At 41.4% G+C, this 24,494-nt stretch overlaps 1 protein-coding gene across 1 annotated transcript in view; it reads left to right on the top strand.

Annotated features, from left to right (window-relative positions):
- The window catches only part of SYNE3 (spectrin repeat containing nuclear envelope family member 3), a 43,583-nt gene that overhangs the window by 4,069 nt on the left and 15,020 nt on the right, over positions 1-24,494 (top strand). The window contains exons 4-17 of the mRNA XM_031066200.1: positions 1-77; positions 4,786-4,947; positions 5,661-6,005; positions 7,173-7,309; positions 9,213-9,360; positions 10,104-10,286; positions 10,539-10,682; positions 11,604-11,738; positions 12,699-12,860; positions 13,564-13,727; positions 14,626-14,752; positions 14,922-15,077; positions 15,715-15,864; positions 17,087-17,125. Coding sequence (XP_030922060.1) covers positions 1-77; positions 4,786-4,947; positions 5,661-6,005; positions 7,173-7,309; positions 9,213-9,360; positions 10,104-10,286; positions 10,539-10,682; positions 11,604-11,738; positions 12,699-12,860; positions 13,564-13,727; positions 14,626-14,752; positions 14,922-15,077; positions 15,715-15,864; positions 17,087-17,125 — 2,129 coding nt within the window. The remainder of the gene's footprint in view (positions 78-4,785; positions 4,948-5,660; positions 6,006-7,172; positions 7,310-9,212; positions 9,361-10,103; positions 10,287-10,538; positions 10,683-11,603; positions 11,739-12,698; positions 12,861-13,563; positions 13,728-14,625; positions 14,753-14,921; positions 15,078-15,714; positions 15,865-17,086; positions 17,126-24,494) is intronic.

The raw sequence follows: 24,494 nt of genomic DNA, 5'->3' as shown, positions 1-24,494 counted from the left end.
TAGGTGACCCCAGCGTTGATGAGGATGCTCAGAAGAAAATGAGGGTGGAATATGAAGGAATCAGGCAAGAAGCTCAGGTACACTTATGAAGAGTGGGAGGTGTTCAAATTCCTCCCATCTATGGTGTGGTTTGCTACTTGCTCCTTGAGTAGGGCTGCAAAAGGAAACAGAGCTGAGGACCCCTGTTCTTTCAGTCAATGGACTGTTTGAAACAATTGTGCAGTCCCAAGATGAGCTGTTGTCCTGGGGTGATGTTAATTGGGATGCTCTTACATGGTGCTTTATAGTTTGTCGCTGTAAAGTAACTGCAGGCTGCTTGCTGTGACCTAGCGAATATTGCTGTAGGTCATCTCTGTGTAAAGTTTGAATTGTTCCTCATCTTTCAGCACATTAGTGGTTCATGTATAACCAGATGCAGAGTACTCATGCCGTGAGCCAGGGAATATTACATGGACACAGCTTTGCTGGAGGAAGTACGATTAGTTGAGACCTAGAGCTGCCCTCCCTGCCTGCAGAACTGGGAAACACAGAGGTGGGAGTCAGCTCTGGCCCAGCACTTTGCTCAGTGGCCACTTCCACTATCTGAAAGATTTTCGTGCACACAGATACTAATTCTTGCCCAATACTAATCTTCCAGCTTGAACAGTTGTTATATAGGCTGGTGTAAGACATTCTGCTTCATCTTTTAATACCAGTGATTTCCTTTCACCCTGATTTTGTGTAGAGATTTCAGAAAATGCTTGTACTTTTCACTTCTAAAACTCAAATAAAGACAGGATTAGACCACGTGGTATGGCTGAGGAGCAGACACCTGTGGATGGGCAGAAGAATTCAATTTCTTACTAATCAAATCAATAGAAATACTCAAAGGGATATTTTAAATATATATATATAGATACATCTATACCAAACATAGAAATTAAAACTTAGTTTTCGCTCATAGCAACTTCCAGAATTTCCTAGGCTGGAATTACCTGATGCAAATAGAAGTAATTTTCATTACATTGGTTCTGCTATCTGCCTCTGTTATAATGCTGCCTTCTATCAATTCCCACATCTGCACAACAGTCCAGAACAGGAGCCTGACAGTGATGGATGCTTTCCCTCTCTGGATGCCATTGTACAAAGTTAACTTCAGATCACACTGGAGGGACAGCAACATTCAGATGCTTGTTCCATTGCCCTGCTTGCCTCATAGATACATTTTCTCTTTTGAAGTAAAATACCCCAAGCCCCAAAAGGGACAAAAAAGCCCCTAAGCTGGCATCTTTTGTGAGCATGTAGTTCAGGTACTTTTTTAGCCATAAATATACAGCCACTGCTCATATCTCTCCAAAATCTAGAGTATGTTTGGAAATTCTGTAGCTGCAGCTGCCACAGAGAAGCCACCAACAGACTTGGGCCTCAACACTGATTATTTATTTTTAAAGGTAGATCCCTTGATTAGAAGGCATCTGGATATTCAAATAAGAAGGTTCCTGGGAATTCAGGTGTTGTCTGTCTAGATTGCCATTTAAAATTATCATTCACTCTCTCCTCATCAAAATTGTCTTTGGTTTTGAAGGCAGAGACAGTCATTAGTTATTTTAATAAAGCTGTTCTTTTAGACAAGTAATTTGAATACTCAAAGCCAGGATGTGACCTCTGTGAGACTGATTTTACATGGTGTGATTTCTCTAACCGGCTTGGATATGTGCTGGTGTAAATGAGATCAGGAAGTGGCTCATGCTAGTTAGACAAAATATGTCTTTATGTTTCCAGCCAACTGAGACGATGGAAAAAGCTTTTCTTTGGCATTGGTTATAAGTACCACATTTCATAGAAGGAAGGAGTGAGAGAATCCAGCTAAGAAATCCCTCTTTCAGGAGGTATGGAACAAAGAAGGGAGTTGGAAAGCCTTGGATTTTGCAACTGAAGTAAATGAGGAGTTTATTATCTAATGCCAAAGTGACAGGCACCTTGGGAATTGTGTTGGAAAGTATAACACTTGTTAGGGAAACCCTGCCACCTTTTCCAGTGGGCAGGAGGAATGAATGAATGAAAGAGACACAGGAGTTGTAAGGGGATTGCTCTGGCCCCTCACATGATGAGAGACCAGACTAAATGTGACTTGCAGATGCCAGCTGAATGCCTGAGCACAGGAGGCTTGCTGGTGTTTATAGATTACACTGGTGTTTGAAGGGCATTTTTAGACCCAGTGCAGTTGTTCAGCTCTATCAGAAGGCAGGGCTCTTGGACAGTGTTTCTTAAATGGTTTGCCTGTGATATTGCTTCTTTGGTATGAACAAATGGTGGGAGGTTGTTTTTGGTTTTTTTTCTTAGTGCTAACATGTGTCTTTAACATTCCCAAATTTTAAAAGCATATCTTTTAATTACATCAACAGGAATATTTTTAGATGTGGCAGCCATTTCCTACGTGCTTTCCCTTGCCCAGGAAATTAAAAATATGCAGAGGTAAATGGTTGTATGTTTCAGCATAAATGATGATTGAAGATGGTAAGAAAAGTTATGATATATGGGAAGTTGATATTTAGGAAATATATTAAATACTTCTGAGCACATCAGATTATATTCAGTCCATGTTGTCTCTGTTAACTGAAACCTAGATACTTACAATAGTTTGCAAAGGTAACCCAAGGGTAGGACTAAAAGCACAAGGAAGGGCTACAGGAGCTTTCTGTACTCTCCTTGAGACACTACAGAGGGATTTAAAGTAGCAGCTTCCTTTATGTGCTCTGGATTGTCTTCCAGAGGAGGCTTATTTGCCTTCTCTGACTGTGAAGGGAGCTTAGGGAGGAGAGGGCTTCCTAAGCCTACCCAGGGCTGGGCATATTCTGCCCAGACACATCCCTTTCTCTGCAGCCCATGGCAAACCCATTCCTTTCCTGTCTGTGCTCTTGCTCTTTGCAGGGCCATGTCCTTGCTTCATGTCTCCTCCCTTCAGCCTAGTCAGTGTGGATGTTGAATTTCACACTGTGCTGCTCCCCAAACAGCCAACCTAACAGGAGCAGGTGGTACCTTATTTTTCATCATTGGAAAGTTTTCCTGCTTAACCTCTTGTGGGAGGAGGGCTCAGCCAACTCTTTGTCAGCTTTTTGTGTGACAACTGGCACAGCCTGTCCAGATCCATGGCATCTATTCCTTGACCTCACAGACCAGCAGTTCACCCAAACTGCTTATTCCTTTGTTTTACCTGGCCAGGGGTAGGTTGTTTTGACTTCCTTTGGAACCCTCTGTATATCAGCCTAAGATTTTTGAGCTTAATAACAACTCTGCTTTGTTATTGTGATTTATGCCTTTTGGAGCTTCTGCCAGTAAAATAATCTAATTCCCTGGAGTCAATAAGCTTAGCCTGAATTGGGTCACTTTGATGTGTGGCCCTTTTACACTGCTGTAAGGTGTCTTCTTCAGATCCTTGACTTGAGGTCGAAGTATGAACTGTTTAGCCTCTGCAGGTTTGAGAATTGATACATGGGGATTTAGCAAGTGAGGTGTTCTGCTGGACTCAGAAGTCTGCAGTCATAATTCTACCCTTTGGTTTCCTCCAGACCTGCATATGGCTGGTGCTATTAAAGGTCATGCTCTAATAATTTCATCCTCCGTGGGAAACAAGTGTCCCTTAGCTGTCCCTCTTTTGTCCCACAGCAAGTCAGCTAACTTGAGGGGAGTCACTCAGGATTTGCAAAAGTCAGTAGAGACTGAAGTGGCAGTGTGAAGAACAGGCTGATGGTGTTCCACTTGCAGGGTGGTGGCTTTGTAGCGCACCATGGGCATAGCCTGTCCCAAGGGTGAAGGGCAGAGTCCCAGAGGGACTGCCACCCCCAGCACATGGGGGATGCTGCTGGCCTGGCTGGAGGGCAGGCTGGCAGAATGGAGATGGCTCACTGCCACCTCAGGCAGGTGGGCAGGTGTGGGGACCTGTCCAGAGCCTTGCAGGGACAAGGGAAATGCAAAGGGGACTTTTGAGCTCTACCCACCATTGCAGCTGTCACTCTGCTTGCCCTGGAGGGCAGCTGCTCAGAGGCCAGTGCTGTGTCCTGTATTACACAAAATGAAATTTGGCCCATTGTCTGTGAGAGCAAAAGCTGCTTTCAAGCATGCTGCAAACTCTAATTGGATTGCACGAGGCGTGATTTTTTTTAAATCTAATGTAACCACAGTGTACCTCAGTTGCTTTCCATGCCAACTGGAGAAGGGCAAGAAAAAATCAGTCTGATTTTGCAGAAGACAATACTTAGGTAATACTTTGTGACCTGCTAAATAAGTACAAAAATGCCTGAACCACACAACTGAAGGTGATGGTCATTTTCAATGCAGTCTGTTTAAACAATGAAAACTAATTAAAACAATTTTCCTGCCTCTACTGCATTCTTTTATTTTCATTTGGAGAGATAAGGAAGATGTGCTCATCCTTATTTTTATCCCACAGGAGGAATGTAACTGCTTGTCTCTCAAAGTGAAAACCAGAAACAAAGTTCTGTCTCTTTTCTTTTTCTAATGAGAGAGTTGGAAGTTTTGGAAAGCCAGAAATTCAGCTGACAGGACCTTGCAGTTTGTGTTCTTGGAGACTTAGACATTGAGAGCCTGCAGCAAAATCCAGACAGGAGCAAGCCTTTGTGTACTTTTGTGTTCTGTTTCTCGAGGTAAACTTTGAATTCCTGTGGAGGCCAAGTGTTATCAGGGCTCATGAAAAGGGAGTCTTGTTTATAAATTCTGGGTTACAATATAAAGGAAAAAGAGCCAGATAAGCACAGTTCTCACCACTTCTGATGTCTCTTGTTACAGAACAGAGTGAAACTGCTTGAAACGATAACCAAGGAACATGAGCAGTACAGCGCCAGTGTCAACCAGTTTCAGTCGTGGCTGAGCGGTGTCACAGAGAAATTAAACTGCTGCATTGGAGGAGCAACCAAGACTTCAGCAGAGGACAAGCTAAAGGCACTGAAGGTCCTTGAACAATATAGCTCTAACAAGGAGCTAGGATTGTGTGTTTTTCATGCCCATATGTGTTGCTCAAACCATACAAGAGTGTTCTTGAGAAAAGAATTACACATACAAAGTAGATGGTGATTTCAGCATGGGCTAGGGCAGATGAGTTGTATGAGGTCCTGAAACTGTTTGTATGTATGGTTCTTCCAGTATGACTCACTAACTGGTCTGGTTTGTTTTTCTTAAAGCCTAAGCTCCAACGGTTATGTGATTCTTTGAGAATCTTGTTTAAATAAATCAGATTTGGTAAACATGATCCAAATAGACCCTGAAGGTTCACAGTTTTTGAGAGTTTAGAGCTGGTGATGAAAATACCAGTTTTGAGAACAATATCCTTTATTTTGGTGCCAGTGCTTTTAATGTTTAACTTAAAATCTCTGAGATCCAACTATTAACATGCCTGCAGCTCCTGTTCTCTTTGTCAGGCATCTCAGGTGATAAGCATTAATGAAAACCAATATTTTCAGAATCAAAGACAATCAGTATTATTCAGAAGGCAGTCAGATGACTAACTCTGGCTTCTGGTCTCTTGGAAAAAGACATATTTTGAAATAAGAAGTGAAAACCAAAATACCTACAACGAGGAGAGGTGGTCTTTTTTCCTACTGATTTCAGCTTTTTCTCCAGCTTCCCATTCCTGCAGATAATCTTTATTTAACTTCTTTTTGCAGGAAATTGCCAAAGACATTAGGAGTGGTGGAAAGAAATGGAAGCACCTTGAAAATCAGTGTGCAGAGGTGATTCAGAATACCTCTCCACTTGGATCTGCAAGACTGAAGGATGAACTTGAAGAGCTCAGAAAAGCCTTGGAGAAGTTGAAACTGCTGAGTAGTGAGGAAGAGGAGAGATTGCTCAAGATCCAACAGTCTGAAAGTGCCTATGAGTCCCAAGCCAGACAATTAGAAGCAGACATCCAGCAGCTGAGGAAAGATCTACAGAGGCTAGAAAATGACCTGGATCCAGGGGAAGGGGAAAAGACTGAAGATGAGTTTGTAACTCTGTGGAAAAAATGCAATGTAAGTTGTTATTCTTTGTGTGGAGGATCAAGTGCAACCAGAGACTGAACATGCATAGTCACATCCAACAGATGCCTGTCCCATTGGTTAGAGATGATAAGGAAGGAGTATGAGTGTGTGTGAAACACACTGAGGAAAATGTGACTGCCAGCGGTCAACTGCCCCAGCCTTCATCTTATGCTGCACAGAAGGAGCAGGCTTGGAGAGTGTGCTGCATGCAGTTTGTGCCTAGAGTTCAAAGGGATCATATGCAAAAAGAGCACAATACAGAGCAAGCAACACAATTTGCTCCACTTAAAAAGAAGCAGGAAATTAATGCCTCACTGAATATATATACACACGGACACAAGTGCATTCACAGACACAAGTACACACATTTCTGAGGTATTTGGTAAGACCATTGCTATGTCATATCCATCATCCCTGTAAGATAGGTACCTCTCTTCCTTTACTAGCAGACACATCATCAGTACTAAGAAGTCCCAAGAGTGTAACAATGCAATATTTACACCAAAACCAATCTGCTGCAAAAATGAGTGCAAAAAAATTGTCACACATTAAGTACATAAGAATCTTTACTACTCATTTTCTCTCAAGGGCTGGTTTTGTATTTATTATCTGTTCTCAAAATGCCTTTCACTACTGTTTGTATATCTAGAGCTATGCAGGACTAACTGGGAAATGTATATGCAAAAAGGATCAGAAAAATTTAGACTGGTTCAATCCAGCTACATTTGCATGGGTTTTAGTTGTTTTTGTTTCCCTGAGTCACCCTAGAATTAGCATTCTCTCTATGTGAGTCTCTGAGAAAGATGTGTTCAGGCAAACAGATGCTTTTAAGACTGCTCCAGAAATGCAGCTCATGTTATATACTGCAATCAGTGAACTGAAACCAGGCCTGTTTGGGATTCACTCTGTTCAAACAGTGAACCCTGCAGATCAGATGCAGAGGCTGGGCAGTGTGAGGGGAGGAGAGAGATCCTGCTGGGAAAAAACTGTTGCTGAGAATGTTTTCTGTCTTAGCAAAGACCATATTCCTTATAACCAGGAAAAAGACACTGAAAGGGGATTTGTGCATACCCTGAGACACAGCCTTACTTCTTATTTCTTATGGCAGACATTAAATAAGGTGTGATCTGTTAATTTTTTTTTTTTTTTATAATTAAGGCAACAAGAGCAGCTCTGGCTGCAGAAGAGTCAAAGATTGAGAGGCTGAAAGCTCGGCTTAAGGAACTGCTACGGTTTTCCCAAGATGTGCAGCCACATGCTGAGAGTGTTGTCTCTGCAATACAGCAGTATCAAAGGTACTGGGAACTCTGATAATGGTGGGCAGATGGGGGGAATTTTCTCTCAGAGATTGTCAGGGGCCTAAGAAAAAAGTGATATGCCATCCAATTGTAGGTGATGGGTAGAAAAAAAAGCTTTTGATAATTACATCCGCCTCTGTGTTTCAGTCAAGCTGTAATTTTAGCCATTTGCTGGGAGCTGCAGGCTCCTGGTCATTTTCAAGCAATGCTCTTACATCATTAATGTTGTGTATGGTTTGAAGAAAATTAGATTGCTGGCAGCTAATTTGATCTAATTAGCATTTTATAATAATAATTTATGTATTTTGCTTGCCTTTCATGCCAGCAACTAGAAAATCAGGACAGGAGCTGTGGTAGTAAACGGTTCAGAAGAATTATGGCCCTCCCTTGTTGAGTTTGTTGCAGTGACTCACCAGCCTTAGCAATTATTTGGCAGAGTTTATTCCCCTTCTCCTGGCAGCTCATATGCATGTTCCTGTTTTCAACTTGCCTTGGGTTGGAAACTCTGAAAGTTTAGCCTCTCCCAGACTTCAGTGTTTCCGTTTCCAGGCTGCCTGGAATCAGGAAGTACAGAAGCTGCAGCAAATTTTGCAAACTAGAAGAAAGGATCATTTTTTTAAGGGAAAAAAAGAAGGTCAGTTCTTTTCCTGTATCCCAGCTTATTTCCCTCTGTGCACAGTATGCTGTCCTGCTGGAAGGGTTATAGGTCATTGTGGGAAAGGATTGCAGTTTAAAAACTAGCAAGTAAACAAAGCTGAAAGAGGAGCAAAGAAGGCAGGGACTTCTCTGAGTAGAAAATGGCAGCTGCTTCTTTGCCAGCTTCTCTCCAAAGCTTCTTTGGGAAGTCTGGCAGCTTCCCACTGAGCCTGGCAGGGGCAGCAGAGCAAATGGCAGAGGACGTGTAAAATCAGAACTTTCTATTTGCGGAGCTTTTGGCCTCTGCAAACTTGGCTTTGTTCAGCCCCGTCATGGCCCAGTGACACAGGTAAGATTTCTGTGTTTATGGAAAGGCAGTATTGATCCTGCTTGGCATTGCTCTCACCTGCTTGTCTTGTGAGTTTGCAAGATACTGTTCCTCTGTGAATATAAAGTTTGGGCTGCATTTTGCCATATCAGGCAGGATTCTGCAAACTGAGAAAAACAGGAGGCAGCTGCATGGGGTGTGTCACTGCTGGGCCTTGTCACTTGGCTGTGTTTGGGCTGTGCTCTTTCTAAGAGAAGCCTGGATATTCATTGAAGGTTTGCTGATTTAATTTTTTTCCCCCAATAATAGAGCTGTATATATATGTGGATACATATACATAAATACAAATACTTTTTTATCAGAATGACCTCTATGTACTAATATAAATTCAAGTAGTTCTGCAAAATTTAAAATAATTCCATCTGAATAATAAATACATAAAAATGTATTTTTCACTTTTTGTGTTAACATAAGGTTATCAAAGACTTTTTAATGTAATTTTTTAGAGAAACAAAACCTTGTTTTTTACAGGCAACTGCAGTTTCATTCTAGACCCTCTTGATTTGTTCCTCCCATGAGTCAGCGAGGCTGCTTCGATGATGTGATTTGTTAAATCACACTGGTGACTGCAGCCAAGAAAGATCACATACAAAGGAAGACTACTGGTTACTAGAAAAGCAAAGTAGCTCCTGATACACAGTTACACAGAAGACAAATGCGTCCTGAGACATCTAAATAAAGTTTAGTCAGATGTCTCTGACTGACAGAGCAGCTGTTGGTACGCCACAGCAGGCTCAGGCAGTAAAACAGACTGAGGCTTTTGTGTTGTGTATGGTTTACACCCCAGTATTGTGTTAATTCATGCCTTGAAGAATAGAATGTTTGGGCTTGGATTTCTTCATAATCCTTCTCTTGGTTGTCACTTTATCCCTACAGTGTTAGAAGCAAGACTTCTAAAATGAGCACTGATACAGAAGCCCATCTGTGGACACTCATCCAAAATCCCCTGCAAAGTTTTGAGCAGTGGAAGCCATCGGTCCAGATGCTTCTGGAGACTCCAGAGCCAGAGCTGGCTCACATTGAGGTAGCAAAGCTGTTGCTGAGTTCAGAAATGTGGGTTTGACCAAGCCTGCCTGCAGCTGCCAGGCAGCAGCAGCTGGAAGGTGCTGCCAGTGTGGCAGGAACCCCCCAGGAGGGATGGAGCTCTTTACTTGGCGCCAGCTGTAGCATATTGCCGTATTTCTGCCTTCCCTTTGGTTAACTGGAGTGTCAGCTGAGCGGGCTGCAGAAAGTGCTAGGTATCTTTAACAGCAATGATAATATTGTTTAGCATTAGCCCAGATCTCCCTGGGTGGGAAGTTTGTGGACTCTGTTAAAGAATTATGTGGTGATATAGATGTGGGGTTAAAATGCACGATTAGTGCATGTTCCCAGCAAGGTGTGTTTGTTACTTTGTCATCCCTGTGATCTCCAGAACAAATGTGTCTGTGAACAGGGATGGAATTTATCCTCAGGATGAGCATTCAAGCTGTCCTTTCTGTTGGTTGTTTAGGCCTCTCCTCTGCACAGACAACTCTTTCCATAGTACAGCTTACCTCTCTTTCTGTTCACAAAATGGATGCAGCTCTGGTGCCTCTAACATTATCAGGAAGATTTTTCCTTTAACTGGGCACTGTCCAGGTACCTTCTGTTACCCCTTGTTGGCCCAGCATGCTGTTTTTACCTGACTTTGTTGTACTGCTTTGGTTGTGTGACTTGCGTGAGAATAATATGGTTATATGATTTTTTTTTTTGTATGATCTCACTGGAAGAACTTTTCTCCTTCAGGCTGCTCTAGCTGAAAGCTCCCAGTTCAAAGAAAAGTTGATGACATTACAGGTAAAGAAAGATGTGCTAAACAATGTCCTTGGTGAGGAAAAAGCAGAGTCTTTGCTTCAAGAAGTAGCTGAAGCTTCAAAGGAGAGAGAAATTCTACACAAAAGTCTGCTGCAAAGCAAGAGCAAGCTCCAGGTGAGCTACAAAACCCATATACTGACTTTGCCTGTGATAAAGACAAAGATGAAGTCTTTACTATGCCAGTTTTATACATATAAATTTAGTACTAATCCCTTTTCCTAGGTTGATCAAATATTCAAATTAATTTGTCATCTGTTGCATAGTATAGCTCAGTGTTTGTCCTGAATATGAAGCAGATATTGACAAAACACAATGCCAAGGTATATCTATTAAATGCTGGACCTGTTTTCTTATTTCTCCATCTAGAATTTGATATTGCAACATAAGAACTTTGATGCTGGTTTTGCACCATTGCAGAAGAAATTATCTGCCATCAAAGCCAAATTAGATCTGGAGAAGGAACCACGGCCTGACCTCTTGGGTAAAAAGACACAACTCCAGAGACTCCAGGTACATTACAATATTGCTTGGCCATGTTATCCTCAGCTAACTGTGGTTCCTGTTTGTTCATATTTTCCTAGCATTGAGAATTTGGTATCTTTCCCCTCAATTGTGTGTTAGATAATTTCATTTGGTCCAGTTTATAGCATGAGTAAATGAAATTAAAGCAGTGCAGATGAAGCACTGGCAAACTGAGCTTGAAGGAAGGAAGAAGCAGCTGGAGCTGTTGGTGGTACACCTTCTTGGGCTAGTTTAATTGCTAAAGAAAGTGTATCCTGACACTTCCCACTAGCAGTTGGTTCAGGTTAACTTCCTCAAAAGAGTTTCCACTGTTCCACTTCCTTCTGTATCCTCCTCTTTCTGCTCTTTACCTTGTCACTTAGCTGTGACACATGCTGGATTTACTCCATGGCTGATTCAGCTGCCCAAGATTAAAAAAAAATAATGGGAAAAGACGAGAATGTTTTGGTTAGTGTTTTGAAGTGGTTCGGCAAAGGAGTAGAGCCTGTTGAAGGCATACAGTGGGATTACATACCTGGGAGAGGGAAGAGAGGAGCAGGAGGAGAAGGGAGAGGGGATGTGACTGCCACGGTGAGCTGTGATGGTTCACCTGTACTGTGGCACTTCATCCTTGGTGACCACAGGGTGTTATCACCACACTTCTTTGCTGGTTATACTATGGCTCCTTTGGCACTTCTCAGCAACTTATCTTCTTTGTTCCCAGTAACATGTAAAGGACATCCAACTATTTTTTTCAGAAACATTTACTCTTAGACATAAAAGCAATTAATTTTCTCTAATGGCGCTGGTTGTTGCTGTGGTTTTTTTTCTCCTCACACTGTCAAATGAAGCTACCTTTGGTGTATGTTTCTGAAAGTCCATGCCATGCCTAACACACTACACACATGGAATCTGTCTTTTCCTCTGCAGATGATCCAAGATGACTTGGCAGAGCTTGCAATTCACATGGAGGAGGTAGAGAAGCTTGTTCAGTCAAATACCACACACAGGCATGAAATGAACCAACTCTCATCTGATTCTCAGGCCCTGAAGAGATCACTGGAGGTAACATAAGGAAGTTTTTAGTTGCCTGGGGAGTTGTCAGTTGCCTCTATTTAAAAATATTTTAAATCCTCTTTGAGCAAATGACATTGCGTGCTTTGAGTGACAGATACTTTTATTTCAGGGAAAGAAAGCACTGAATTCTTAAGACTTTGCTAATTCTTCCAGGTTTCTCTGATTATCTCTAATGTGATTTCCCTTGGGGATAGGATGCCACCCACATGGATTTTGTCTATATAAACTGTTTCTGGAGTGGGCCTGATATTGCTGACCAAAAGAACTCATATTATCATGGTGGTGCTTGCACTTCACAGATTACAGGAGAGGGGGTTTGTACCAAAATGTTTGGGGGTTTTGTGATCTAGAAGTTAATGAGAGAAAAGTGCTGCATTTGCATAAATACTTTCCTTGTCCTGAGGCATTTTGTAGCTTGCAAACATACCTATAAAGTGACCTACAGAGCAATCTCAGAAGATTCTCAGAAGAGCTCATGAAGTTACCTTAGCTATGCAGTTCACTATAAAATTGTGTGTGTTTAAGTGTTATCTGAGCATGCACTGTGGAATTCTAATTTCAATTTCAATCATCCCATTTATCACTGAACTGAACTTTTGCCAAATAAATCTGTACAGTCTTTTCTGATTCAGAGAGTGTAAGATGTATTTGATATTGACTGGGGTACAAAAGCCCCAGACATGTAAAGTCTCTATTCCCTTTCAGCTGAGAAGGAAGGGAGCTATTCTAGTTCTTAATACCCCCCCGTGTGGTTGAACTCAGGCCTGCAGGAGCTTGGAGGTGTTTTCCACACTACTGATGCTAAAAAGATAGGGTTTTTTGTCTCTCAATAATAGCTGCTTTTTTCCTTTTTCCCCATGAGGTTCTGTGCCCATCATAGTGTTAGAGCCAGTAAATAAAGTACTTTTGGTCTGTCTTTGGTTGCTGACATCTTTTTATCATTTGTAGATGATGATACAGCAGAGTGAAGACCACGTTCAGAAGCACTGGGCATATAATGACAAACTGTCTGACCTCCAGCAGTGGATCTCAGTAACCAGGGAGAGGATTGACTCCTGCCAGGATGCTGATGGGGAGCAGAACACCGAGGGCAGGCTGGAAGACCTGGAGGTGAGAAAAGCATCTTAGTTTAAGATGTTAATTATTCACTTTGCAGCATTCAGACATTAAGAGTGGGGGTTTCTAGTGAGGATTTGGTGGTTCAGGAGAGTAATGATGTGTGTTTCTCCTGCAATAACTGTTGGCTGCTGTTGCCTCTATGCTTTGGCCTGTGTTGTGGGATGTGCAGCCATGTAACAGACAAGAGCAGTGAAAATGAGTGTTGAGATGGATAAATTACTATCCAAGGATAGGTGGTCTGTTCCTGTCAGAATTATCTCTCTGAGCAATACCTGCCTTTGCCTGTGTGTACTCATCATTATATTGAATATTCCTGCCATTTTAGCTGGCCTTCTACTTGTTGAACTGAGCTGGTCCAAAGCTGCCAGCTTTTCCCTGTGTACTTTGCATGTTAAATTCACTCTAGTAGAATACTTCAACTGGCAGCTGTCTCCATATGGGAGACCAAAATCTTCCATGGGAAGGCTACAGAAGGAGGTGCATTGACATCTTGCACCCTCAAAGTCCTCCCATCAGCTCTTTGACCTATGTTGGCTCTTTGGAAGCATCCATAGCATGTTTTTTTCCCTCTAGGTATGTTCTAGCTAGTGCCAACAAAACCAGCATAGTCCTGGACTGAACACGACTTTCAGTCTGACATAGGCTCCACTTTACCCAGGATACTTAGGAGTAATTTCAGGGCTTTGCATTTCAGAGATTGCTGGCTGAGTTTCCAGATAAGGAGATCCAGCTGCACCTTGTGGAAGCTCATGGCCAGTTGGTCATGGAGAATTCTTCTCCAGAGGAGACTGCCCATGTCCAGGCAGAGCTGGATCAGCTGAAGGAGTCATGGAAATCACTGAAGGAGATGGCAACTGGGTGAGTGCTCATGTAGGTCTTCCCTATGTCCCTTCCATGGGGTTCTTTTTACTGCAGTAAGAACAGACACACATGAGGCTTTATGCTCTGTGCTGTGAAAGTGAAGAGCCATACCACAGTGCTAGAAGCAAGATGAGATTTTATTTGTTTGTAAACTGAAAATGATTACTTTTAAGAAAACCTTTTTAAGACTCTGTGAACCACAATGTCTGTGAATCTTCCTTTACCTCGTGTTGGAGTAGGCACTGTCTTATGGCCTGGCTCACTCTTGTTCTGCCAGTCTGTGGCAGAGGAAATTTGGCACAGACTGGGTGACTTGTGCTGTTCTGTCTCATCTTCCTGTTCTCTTTAGAGAGGCCTCCAAGGAGGATGTATCTGCAATGGGATTTGTGCCTTTTGCAAACCTGCAGAACTATAAGCAGAGCTAAAAATCTTCTCTTTAGCTGGGAAATGAAGACTTAATTTAATTTGCCTCCACTGTGTTGTGCTGATATGCTGCTCATATTTGCTAGTCTGTATTAATATTTAATGGTGTGCTGCACATATGATTGTATTCATACATACTGTCAGAATAGGCACAAAAAATAAATTACAAAATTGAGGAAGGTTTGATTGTACTGCCTCCTGTAAACAGAAAGAAATATATATTGCCAAGGTGTTATTTTTAGTCCCCTAAATAAAAGAAAACAAAACACTTAGAAATGTCAGAACTAGAGTCCTGGTGCAGCTGTGAGACATTCTGGCTGGGAATAACTTCAATAGTAATATTGTTATTAGTATTAATAATTATATAATAATAACAAAAATAGTGCTGTTTCCCCAGAGCTGTCTCCTATAGCCCCAGTCCCCAGAATGTGGATGTTCACTGCACTGATATCTCTGGTTTTGTGTTTCCAAGCCTCCTCAAAAAGTGGCAGTTAAGTAGACCAGTGGCTGACAAGAAGAAGAAAAGAGCATTTGTGGACAGCAGATGGATGTCTAGACCTGCTTTCCACCTTTTTGATGTCGACCCCAACCATAAGCAGGTGAGATGGGGACTCTGTGTCTGCCTTCATGTCAGCTTCACAAGAGCAGTTTCATTGTCTTCATCTGATATGTGGGTTACAAAGTTGGAAGTTAAGATTTCATAGTCCTTCAGAGGAAACTTCTGACATAACAGTGAGGGCTTTTTGTTCCTGTTGTTCTGTATCCCAGGAGAAGATGGGAGAAGGGCAAACTGCAAGCAGCCACTTGAAGCTCCTACGTGACTTTGAAGAGTGGCTCCGAGGAGAAAACGCCAAACTGACCAAAATTCTTGCTGGGACTCCATCTTCTGCAGAGGAAATTAAGGAACACCAGAGCAAACTTGAGGTTAGTTTTCAGGGGGTGAATGGAGAGAAATACTGCAATAAGTGTGAACTCTTTCAGAATTAAAAAAATCCAAACAACAACAAAACTCAGAACCACTCCACCTACCAACCAAAAACCCACAACCCCCCAAAAACCCCAGAAAATCCTCAAGAACAAATAGACAGAAAATTCAAACACTATACACTCTACTGTATGAGACTCTAGAGTAGATGAAGCTCAGGAATTTAGGACAATTTTCATCCTTTCTACTAGGAAAGATATGGCAGAACCAGAGTAGAAGGGAAAGGAGCACCTGGCATTTATCTGTTGGGCTGGACATTTCCAATGTGCTATGCCAAAGGTGTTCATTAAAAGAAGCTGATTAAAATCACTGTCAAATCAATATTTGTTCTCACTCTTCCTGTGGACTCTAGCCAAATGCCATGGCAATTTGTTAGATTTGTTGGATTGTTAGAAACTAAACACAGGAATATCCAAGGCTAGAGGAGTCCTGCAGGTGAATTTCATATTATTTCAGGCCAAAAAAGCAACAACAAAAATAAATGTATGTGTAAACCACTGTTTTATCAAATGCTGATTTAAAAAGTGGGGCCTTCCTGAATCCTGAGTTGCTGCTGAGCCTTGTCTTTGCCTTTAGGAACTGCAGTCTCGTGTGCCTCATGGTCAGCAACTCTTTGAGGACCTCCTTCATCTTCATCCTGTGGTGGGAAGTTCTGAAGACCTGGAGGAGCTGCGCTACCAATGGATGCTCTACAAATCCAAGCTGAGAGAGGCCCTGAGCTCACCAGTAAGTGACAGCTGCTGAGCTCTGCCATTGCTCTTTCAGGTTGCTTCACATTGCTAGTCTTACTTCTGCAGTATTCATGTGCAATCTGCTTAATTAAGAGTTGTGTGCTTTTTCCCTTTGTACCCTATGCTCAAGAGATTTATTGAGATGGAAGTTTCAAACCAGAATAGTAAATGGCAAAGAGTGATGCAGCTGGGATCTGAGAAGTGTTTGTGTGTGTGAATACTTTGGGTGTGTGCCTGGTTCTGGGCACACGGATTTCTATTTTTTGCCCTTTCTCCACCCAACATTCTCCACAGAGTTATTTTTTGACAGTTCCTGCAGTAAGAATATATTCACTGTTCATTATTTTTGCCTCCTGCTGTGAGACAGAATAGTCACTGAGTGAACTGATTCAAAGTAACTGCACAAAAGGACTTAGTCCCTTTTGAAACTGTCCTTATAGGTTAATAATTTGGAATGAAATAAAGATGAGACAATTTAATTCAAAAACCAAATTATTAAAGAAGTTACCTAGTTGTTATATATAAGACATGCTAAGGGTGGCAGAATTCATCATCATATATAAGATATTCCAGGGCATGCTAAAGATACTTCTATGTTCTTAGCATAAACATATATAATTATTAATTAATACTTTTCTAGCTTAACTACTCACATTATCTGATAAGATTCAAGATACCATAATCAAAGGATTAGAATTTACAGGTTTGCATTTGGTACTTGCTGTATATGAGGGCTTTCAAACTTGAACACCTGAAGTTTGAGACATTTTAAAATTTTCTGCCTTGAGAAACCTTTTGTTGAAATCCAGAGCTTTTTTAGAATATGAATCCTTTAAAATGGATGGAAGGTAAGCATGACTTTTATTAATAAAGAGCATATTTCTGTGTTTGCCATTGATTGTCATGACTTATGGTTTGTTAACCAAAACCTTCTGTAAGCATTAACATAGTCAATAGGTGTCAGTAAAGTCAAAGCTATTGCTGGGAGAACTGCTCATCTCATTCAAGTAGTCAAGAACCTAAAAACATGTCTTCTTTCTGCCTAATGTTGTTAAAAAGCCCATTAAAAAAATCTCCTGCTGGTTCACTCTGTCCAGGTGACCATGAATATGAAAGAAACATCCCCTGTGTGGTGAATACTCATTTGCAGGCTCCTCTAGGATCTTAACTTCATGCTTCTTTTTTTTCTTTTCTTTTTTTTTCTTTCTTTTAAACAGAATGCTGGATCTTTGGAGGAACCAGACAGATTCAGAAAGGCAAGACAGTTTCTTATTATTAAGCTAAAAAAATGTTTGACCAGACATTTTGCAGAAAATGGTTTTAAACTTTTCTGAAGATTCCTGAAATCAATTAGCTTATTAAGAGCCACTCTTAAAGAATTTATTAATTCTTTCCAGATTTTTAAATGAAAAAATATTCCAGAGTTTTTACTCTTGAACTAGGCTTACTATATCTCTAGAAACTAAATATCCATTTAGAGAGACTATTTAGGAGAGGAGGGAAACTCAGTTTTTATACATCTACATGCTATATGAATTTAATTCATTTTTCAAAAGAGACCAAGAAAGAGCCAAAATATCTGTCTAAAGGATTTAGTGGTTAAGTGCCTAAAAAAAGTTTTGAAAATGGGACTTCTAATTCTTTAGACGCTTCTGAAAAAAATGCTTTGGATCAATCAGCCCACCTTCTTTCTAATGCAGAAAGCCAGAGAAATTCAAGAGATTTGTCTAATGCTATTAGACTAAATCCTTATTCTAAGCAGCAGAATTTCTCCTGTGATGGATTTTCTTTTTGAAGTGATGACATAAGAAACAGAAGCAGTACAGGAAATGATAAGGAGAAGCTAAAAGAAAACAAAATACTGCCAGTTTCTTATTAAACCAAGCAGTACTTTTGATCCCATTTTCATAAAGTCAGCAAATTTTTCTGTCACAATTTGCTTTGTTTGTAGAAGCTGTTCTGCTTTGTACTGTCACCTCACTTTCCATTTGTGTTTAGAAGGAATAGAATAAGGCTTTATTTGCCCAACACAAAGGAGATTGGATGAATAATGTGTTGCAGGATCATAATCACATAGTCATTCCAAGGTAAATCAAACCCTTGATTTCTCCTGGCGCAACACCTCTGTAGAAGAGACCAATATTTAAAGGGTGCAGTACAGTGCACTTCAAGGATGGCCAGAAATCAAGACTTTGCTCATTCTGATGAGATATTCCTCTTATTCTCAAATGTGGAGTAGCAGCTCCAATATTTTTACCCAGCAAAGTAGTGACCAGTTTTAAGGCAGTTCTCACACCTTCCTCAATAGTTTTGGCTGCAGTTCAGCCTTGCTGAAGACCCCCAAAGACTTTCTGTTCTTGCCTGTCTGGCTCAGCATTAATTGTTTCAGCCAGTAAGGTCACCAGAATTTTTCAGGCTGGAAAAACAATATGACATTTTAATACTTGGTGTAGAGGCAGCCAAACATTTAGTAGTGCTTCTTTTCCCTAGAAGAGGCTCACAGGGATATTCCAGAAGACTGACCAGGGAATTCTCTGATTTCATGTTGTATGATTGGTCAAGTTGTTTGTAGCGAAAACAAAACAAAAGCTTTAGGCATAAGCATGTCTCCAGTACAGTTAGATGCCATTTTTAATTCATCTGCCTCGCCTGCCTTGGGGTACATGGTATTTATTTACCCTTACATTCTCCAAATTAGACTAAAGTCTTCAGTTAGTTTTCAGAGATACTGGCTTAACATAATGGCAGGCAGCAAACATTTGTCAATTAGGCCTACAGCAAGAGCACAAAAAAAAATCCACTCTGTGAGTTTTTAATAGCTACTGAGCACAAAGAGAAACAGCTCAGGGTGGAAAGGACTGAAGAACTGAAATACCTCATAAGCATGAGGGAAATGGCTCCCATTGCACTAACAAGTGATTTGCAGTTTCCCTTCAGCCAGTACAGATGTTGCTGTAACTTATACCCTGCTCACTTCAGTGAGATTTCACTGACCTCAGGGCTTTTATTCTCTGTTTAAACAGTAACACTACAACAAGAATCCAAGTGCTGGAAGCAGAAGTGTCTTTTTTTTTTTTTTTTTACATTCAGGTTTTATCAGGATGTGATACAGTGTTGCCATAAGATTTTTGAGCACCACTTAAGAGAGCTAGAAAATAATGTTGATCCCTTTTGGGTGTATCACTGTTTGGCCTAGGAAAAGAGGAAAACCAGGCCAACTGCAGAATTCTAGGCTATGGAGTTTACTTTAAATTCAGATTTAGCACCTAAAATGTGGCTGGAAATGAAAGAAAGATTAAACAAAATATTTTTGTATGCATGAATATCTTTTCAAAGCTATGGTAAAGGAAGCCAACTACCTTGAAGAGAATGGCTGATCTCAGGAGTTGGTATCTGCAGAAAGTGCAGATGGCTGCATCACTGTGCTTGCAACAACCAGTGAGTTTGTATAATATAAGATCAGGTTATCTCTAATTTGTGAGCTCCCTCATGCTCTTGAGTCACACAAAATCAGCAGAAGTGGCAGAAGTTGAGGTATTTTTGGAGTGCTCTCTGCTTTTTGCAGCACAAGGTCCCCAGTGACTCTGCTTGTCTCTCCTGTTGGAGCTGTGAATATTTTGCAGCAGCAGCAGATCAACATGGAGAAGGGGAAGACCCAGCTACAACCATTCTCATTTTACTGCCTTCTGGTTTTATTCCATTTCTAGCCTACATGGCCGAATGTTGGGCAGAATAGAGCCTACTCCATGAATAGTAATGTGCTTTTTTTCCTGATCATTCATCCATTGCTGAGGACATGGCCCTGCCACTGGTGCCCTTAGGAGCAGAACAGCCTAATGATTGTGATGTGAGTGACTTCTTGTTGATTAACAAAAAGCAGTTGCAGGAAATTGCACTGGCTGCAGTGAATTTTTAGCAGGTGCCAGTGACAGCCAATGTAGATGGATATTTCTGCAGGGTACCTAGCACACTCAAGAACATAATCAAGCAAGTGCTCAATAATAACTATGATAAATTGTACTTTCAAAGGTTGGCTCCCAGCTACCTGAAAATATTCCATGAGCATTCTTAGCATAAATAGGAAGTAGAAGGCTCATTATTTACAGGTCTAGGTAGCACTGTTTGATTTATTTTCTCAAGTTCTCAGAGTAATTACTTCCTTGCTAAACAAACAATCTGGCTTTATTGTTTGTACAAACAAAATAATTAGAATTCATTACATCAGTGGTCAGCTAATTGCTTCCTTTGAGATTCTGCTAAGAGTAATCTCCTGTAACATACAGGCAGAAGGAACATGTAATTTAATCTTCTTTAGAGACACCATTGATCTGGAGTCAATCAAATTAATGCAGTCATTCAGGAAACTGCAAAGCAAGAGCTGCCACAGCTTGCCAGGAAGAAAACAGTGCTGTGCTCTGCTCTGCCCAAGTGCAGATATGATGAGAGTTCCTCATGGCAGAAAAGCACAGCATTCTGTGGTAGTGCCTGTGGTAGTGGTGCCTCTCTACTGAAAGTGGTTTCCTCAGGTCCTGTTGGTGTTATCCCCTTGAAATCTTCTGTACAATTACAGTCTTAGTAAAATGAAAAAGACTTATAAAAAAGTTTAATATCTCTCCATTATTTTTTTCATCACTCTGCCTATAAGCCCGTGTTTACCTGTTTTGGGAATTATGCCATGACCCAAACACAGGATGAAGGGCGTCTTAGCTTTAAAAATTAGCAGATAGACTTATTTTCTCCCTGCAGTGATGTTTGCTCAGAAAGGAAACTTAGTCAAAAAAAACCTCAAAAAACCCCACCTCCAGAAAAATCCTACCTGCCCATTCCTAACTCAGACCCACTGTTAAGTATGCTGAGCCAGGCAGCAGCATCCCCTTCCTTTCCCAGCAGGCTCACAAGCTTCCCTTCATATTACTGCACCTGGGAGACTCCCTGCCTGTGTGCTCTGATTTCTGGAGGTTTCATGTCATTTTCCAATTTACATTGCAGTGTCCCCAAATGTTAGATAGCTGGGGCTCTTTGTTTGTTGTTTATCTGGTCCTGCCAACCTGTGCCTTGCCAGTGCTCTCTGCCTGCAGCAGTGCTGGTGCAAGGAGGTGCCATCCTGCTTCCCAGGACACCTGGTTCTTACTTTCCTTTCATGCTTGTGTGGTGTTTGTTAGGCAAGTGGTTGGTACTCCCTGCTTTATGTGAAGAGATGTGTCCTTTAGCTGCAGATTTTCACCAAGGAGATAGCTTAGAATGATTTTCTCAGCAGATATAATTTCATGTCCTAACTGAAAGGTAAAGAGAGAGAGATTTGTTGAGCAATAGCAGAATGCAACCACTTTTCAGTATACACCTGAAAAAACAGGTTTTTAACACAACTGTAAAAGGCACTGTAAGAAAAACATTTCTAATCATTACCTCTAATTTTTATACCTATTATTTATTTAAAAGTAAGCCATCATATTTTAGAGTCTTTAAATAAAATGCAAATATATTTAAATTATGTATAGTGACTGCTGAAGTTTAAGAAAGGTTTGATCTTGACTTGCGAGAAGTCACTTTAGAGAAGTTTCCAGCAAAGCAGCTGGATACATACATTGTTGACATGATACACCAGATTTTGACGTCAGTAACTTCTTCTACAAGTTCTAGAACATTGTGTCTTTCTTTCAGTTTTTATTCTTTCTATGCTTATTTTAATTAGTTTATTTCAACTTGCAAGGATGAGTGGAAGCTGGAAATTGGGAAAAGTTGTTTTACTTGCCTGCCTTCAGTGCTACTTTAACAGATCAGGCTGTAGCTCTTGTCCTGTGATATGCTCCTCCTGAAACATGTCATGCTGTATGTGCACACAGAAGCTAACCTTTATAAATCCATTTGTGTCACAGTGGCATATGGCACAGTGCTTAGTTCTAAGTGACTTTGCAGCAGAAATTCTGAAATACCCACCATATGTGGCTGCTGAAACCTCAGATACGAACTGCTGGCTTGTTTCCTGTTTCTTTTAAATGAAGCCTCCCTGGAAGATTCTAGATTATCCCCCAGCCATGGTGAGGTACTCCAGAATCTGCCTTAAGGAAGAAAACAGTCTTTAATTTGCCTGTACACTTACCTATTTACATGCATATGCTTATGCATTTCAGAATTGAAAGGAACATTAAGGTTGCAAAGTCGAGCAGTCTGAAGATGGAAAATGTCAGAGCTAAAATTGCTTCTATGGCTGCAGTTAACCTCTCTTCAGCATTCTGGTTCATTCTGGTAGCTCTTTATGCAAAGGAGAATGATAAGCACAGGGATCAATGGGGTCCCAGGCACCCCCTACTTATTCCTCACTGCTGGTTCCCTACCCTGGGCAGTGTTTACTTTTAGGAAAATACAGCTCTGAACTCAGGGTCTTGCTGTCCTTTTGCAGAGGCCACGTAACCTCTAATCAGCAGAGGCTGATCCTAGTTCCTGATGTGGTTTATGGGATTGTGCTTTGCCCAGGAGCATGTTGGATGCTCAGTTCTGTGGTGACAGTAGTATCCAACTCCCCTAAATTATTTCCTTCTTGAGAAGGCCAGCTGTGATTTGCAATGTGTTGTTTATCTTGGAGAGGGGCATTCATGGCTCTGAGTTGAGAACTGATGGGAAGCCCAACTCCAAACAATCTCACACTGAGGTTAAAAAAAAACTATTTCCTTTGGTTTGAGAGAGCAGCCTGTGATCCCCCTGGAACTGATCTCTTGTTGTCAATAACCTGCCTCTGTGAGTGACAGCTGAGGAAGTTCCCAGTGGGATCCCAAGTGGCAGAAACACAGGGCCTCTCAGAGACATAATGCCACTGATAAGGCAGCTGCTTCACCAAAACAAGTGGTGCTGCTTAATACTCCTGTCCAGGCATACTCCTCTCCAGGATGAAAGATTCCTTTCAGTATGGCAAGCTGTTGTTTCAGCCTTCCTGGCAGCTCTAGTTATTCTCAGAGGAATCATGAAGTGGTAGAATCCTTACCTGGATAGGTGATCCTTTCCAAGGCCTAGCTATTCTTCCTGTTAAGTTATTCTTCTGTCCCTATTGCTGTAGTTTGAGCCCAATATGTTGTGACCTTTCCACTGTGGAGGTAGGCCTGGATTCATCCTGCCTAGGCATTTAATTTAGGGTTTCACATCATCATGATTTTTTCTGAGAACATAGATGATGGTTGACTCTCCATCTCTTGTAGAATGAACTAGGAGCCAGGTTCAAAGCCAACACAAATTATTTGTTCTTCATGCCAGCTGGATCTCCTTGCTAAAGAACATTGAGGACTCTGTGTAGTTTGTGTAGGTTTAAGAGGAAACTGGACAAGTATCTGGAAGAAAGATTCCCTGAATGTTAAACAGATGAACAAGCCCTGTCAGGCTCAGGAAACTGCCTGAACTGAAAGTAGCTGGAGGCTGAGAATATTAAGGAGAAATTATTTGTGCTTGCCTTACTACCTATGCATCTGTGCCAACTGCTGTAGAATAGAGGATCCTTGGGCTGGGTACAGCCCTGGCATGAAGTAGAATGGCTGCTGGTGTCTGTGTGTCGTGACTGTAGGACACTAAGGCACTGGGCTCTTTACCCCTAGGTAGAGCAGGAGTTTTCAGGCAGCAGGAAATACTCTGAGGTAAGAGGAATAAATCCAGACTAAATATTTTTTCTCTGCTGGATGACTGACTCAGTGGTGCAGGTATGATTTTTGTCAGGCACACTGGTGACATACAAGCAGCAGCAAAACCCTGCTAATGAGGCTGGTATGAGATGCTATATTGCTCTGCTCTCTCAAATAGCCAGATTAACTGTGTGTTTTCTTATATCCTGGAATGTGGGCAATAGCAAACCGGGGGGGGGCACTGATTTTTAGTAAAACACTTCAGCAACCTACACAGGAATATTCTGTAGCAAGTTCTAAAGTGCTTTTCTGCTGTTTCCCATCCAAGTGATTTTCCACGGTGCGTTTGGCCGGGAGTTATTAACTGCAAACAGATTGAGCTGCTGAGCACTCCCTGATCCAAACCCAGGCTTGTCACTCAAACACCCCAACATGAATCAAGTACAAATGTGAATTCTCACAGCCAGTGCAGTTCATTTGGAGCAAGCATGCATTTAGCATTACACAAAACACAGCCGTCCACCCCTTGACAGTCCTTGCTTGTCCTGGTGTTTTGAGGGAGAAGGGGGAGGACATTTACTCCTGATGGTGAACTTGAAAAGTATATTTTCCTTTTAAATGCCAACCTATTCCTTTTCCATGTGTGTTTCAAAAATATCTCTGACACTTTGGCTCAGTACCCAGGTATTCCAACTGTTATTCTAAGATGGTGGAAATTAAAATTCTGTTGACTTCACTGGAGCTTTGCCAGTTTTTCTCAGAGGAAGATTTGATTTCAGAATATTTAGTGGAGTCTATATCTGACACATGCACTGCAGGCACTGTGGGTGCTGGGTGGCAGCTGTACTGATGCCAGTAGCTGGAGTGATTGGGAAAGGGAAATTCTACTGTGTAGCAAGGGTTGTGGTTCCAACCTTCTCATCTTTCTCATCATCAGCCTTCCATCTCATATGGAAATTATATATTCAAACTGTGTCTTGCGAAGGTAGAAGTGTGTTAGGCTGCTGTCCTTTTCTAATCC

Source organism: Geospiza fortis, unplaced genomic scaffold (genome assembly GCF_000277835.1).
Source record: "Geospiza fortis unplaced genomic scaffold, GeoFor_1.0 scaffold23, whole genome shotgun sequence".
Classification (NCBI taxonomy): Eukaryota; Metazoa; Chordata; class Aves; order Passeriformes; family Thraupidae; genus Geospiza; species Geospiza fortis.
The sequence above is the reverse complement of the archived record's forward strand: the minus strand, read 5'-3'. Positions and strand labels throughout refer to the sequence as shown.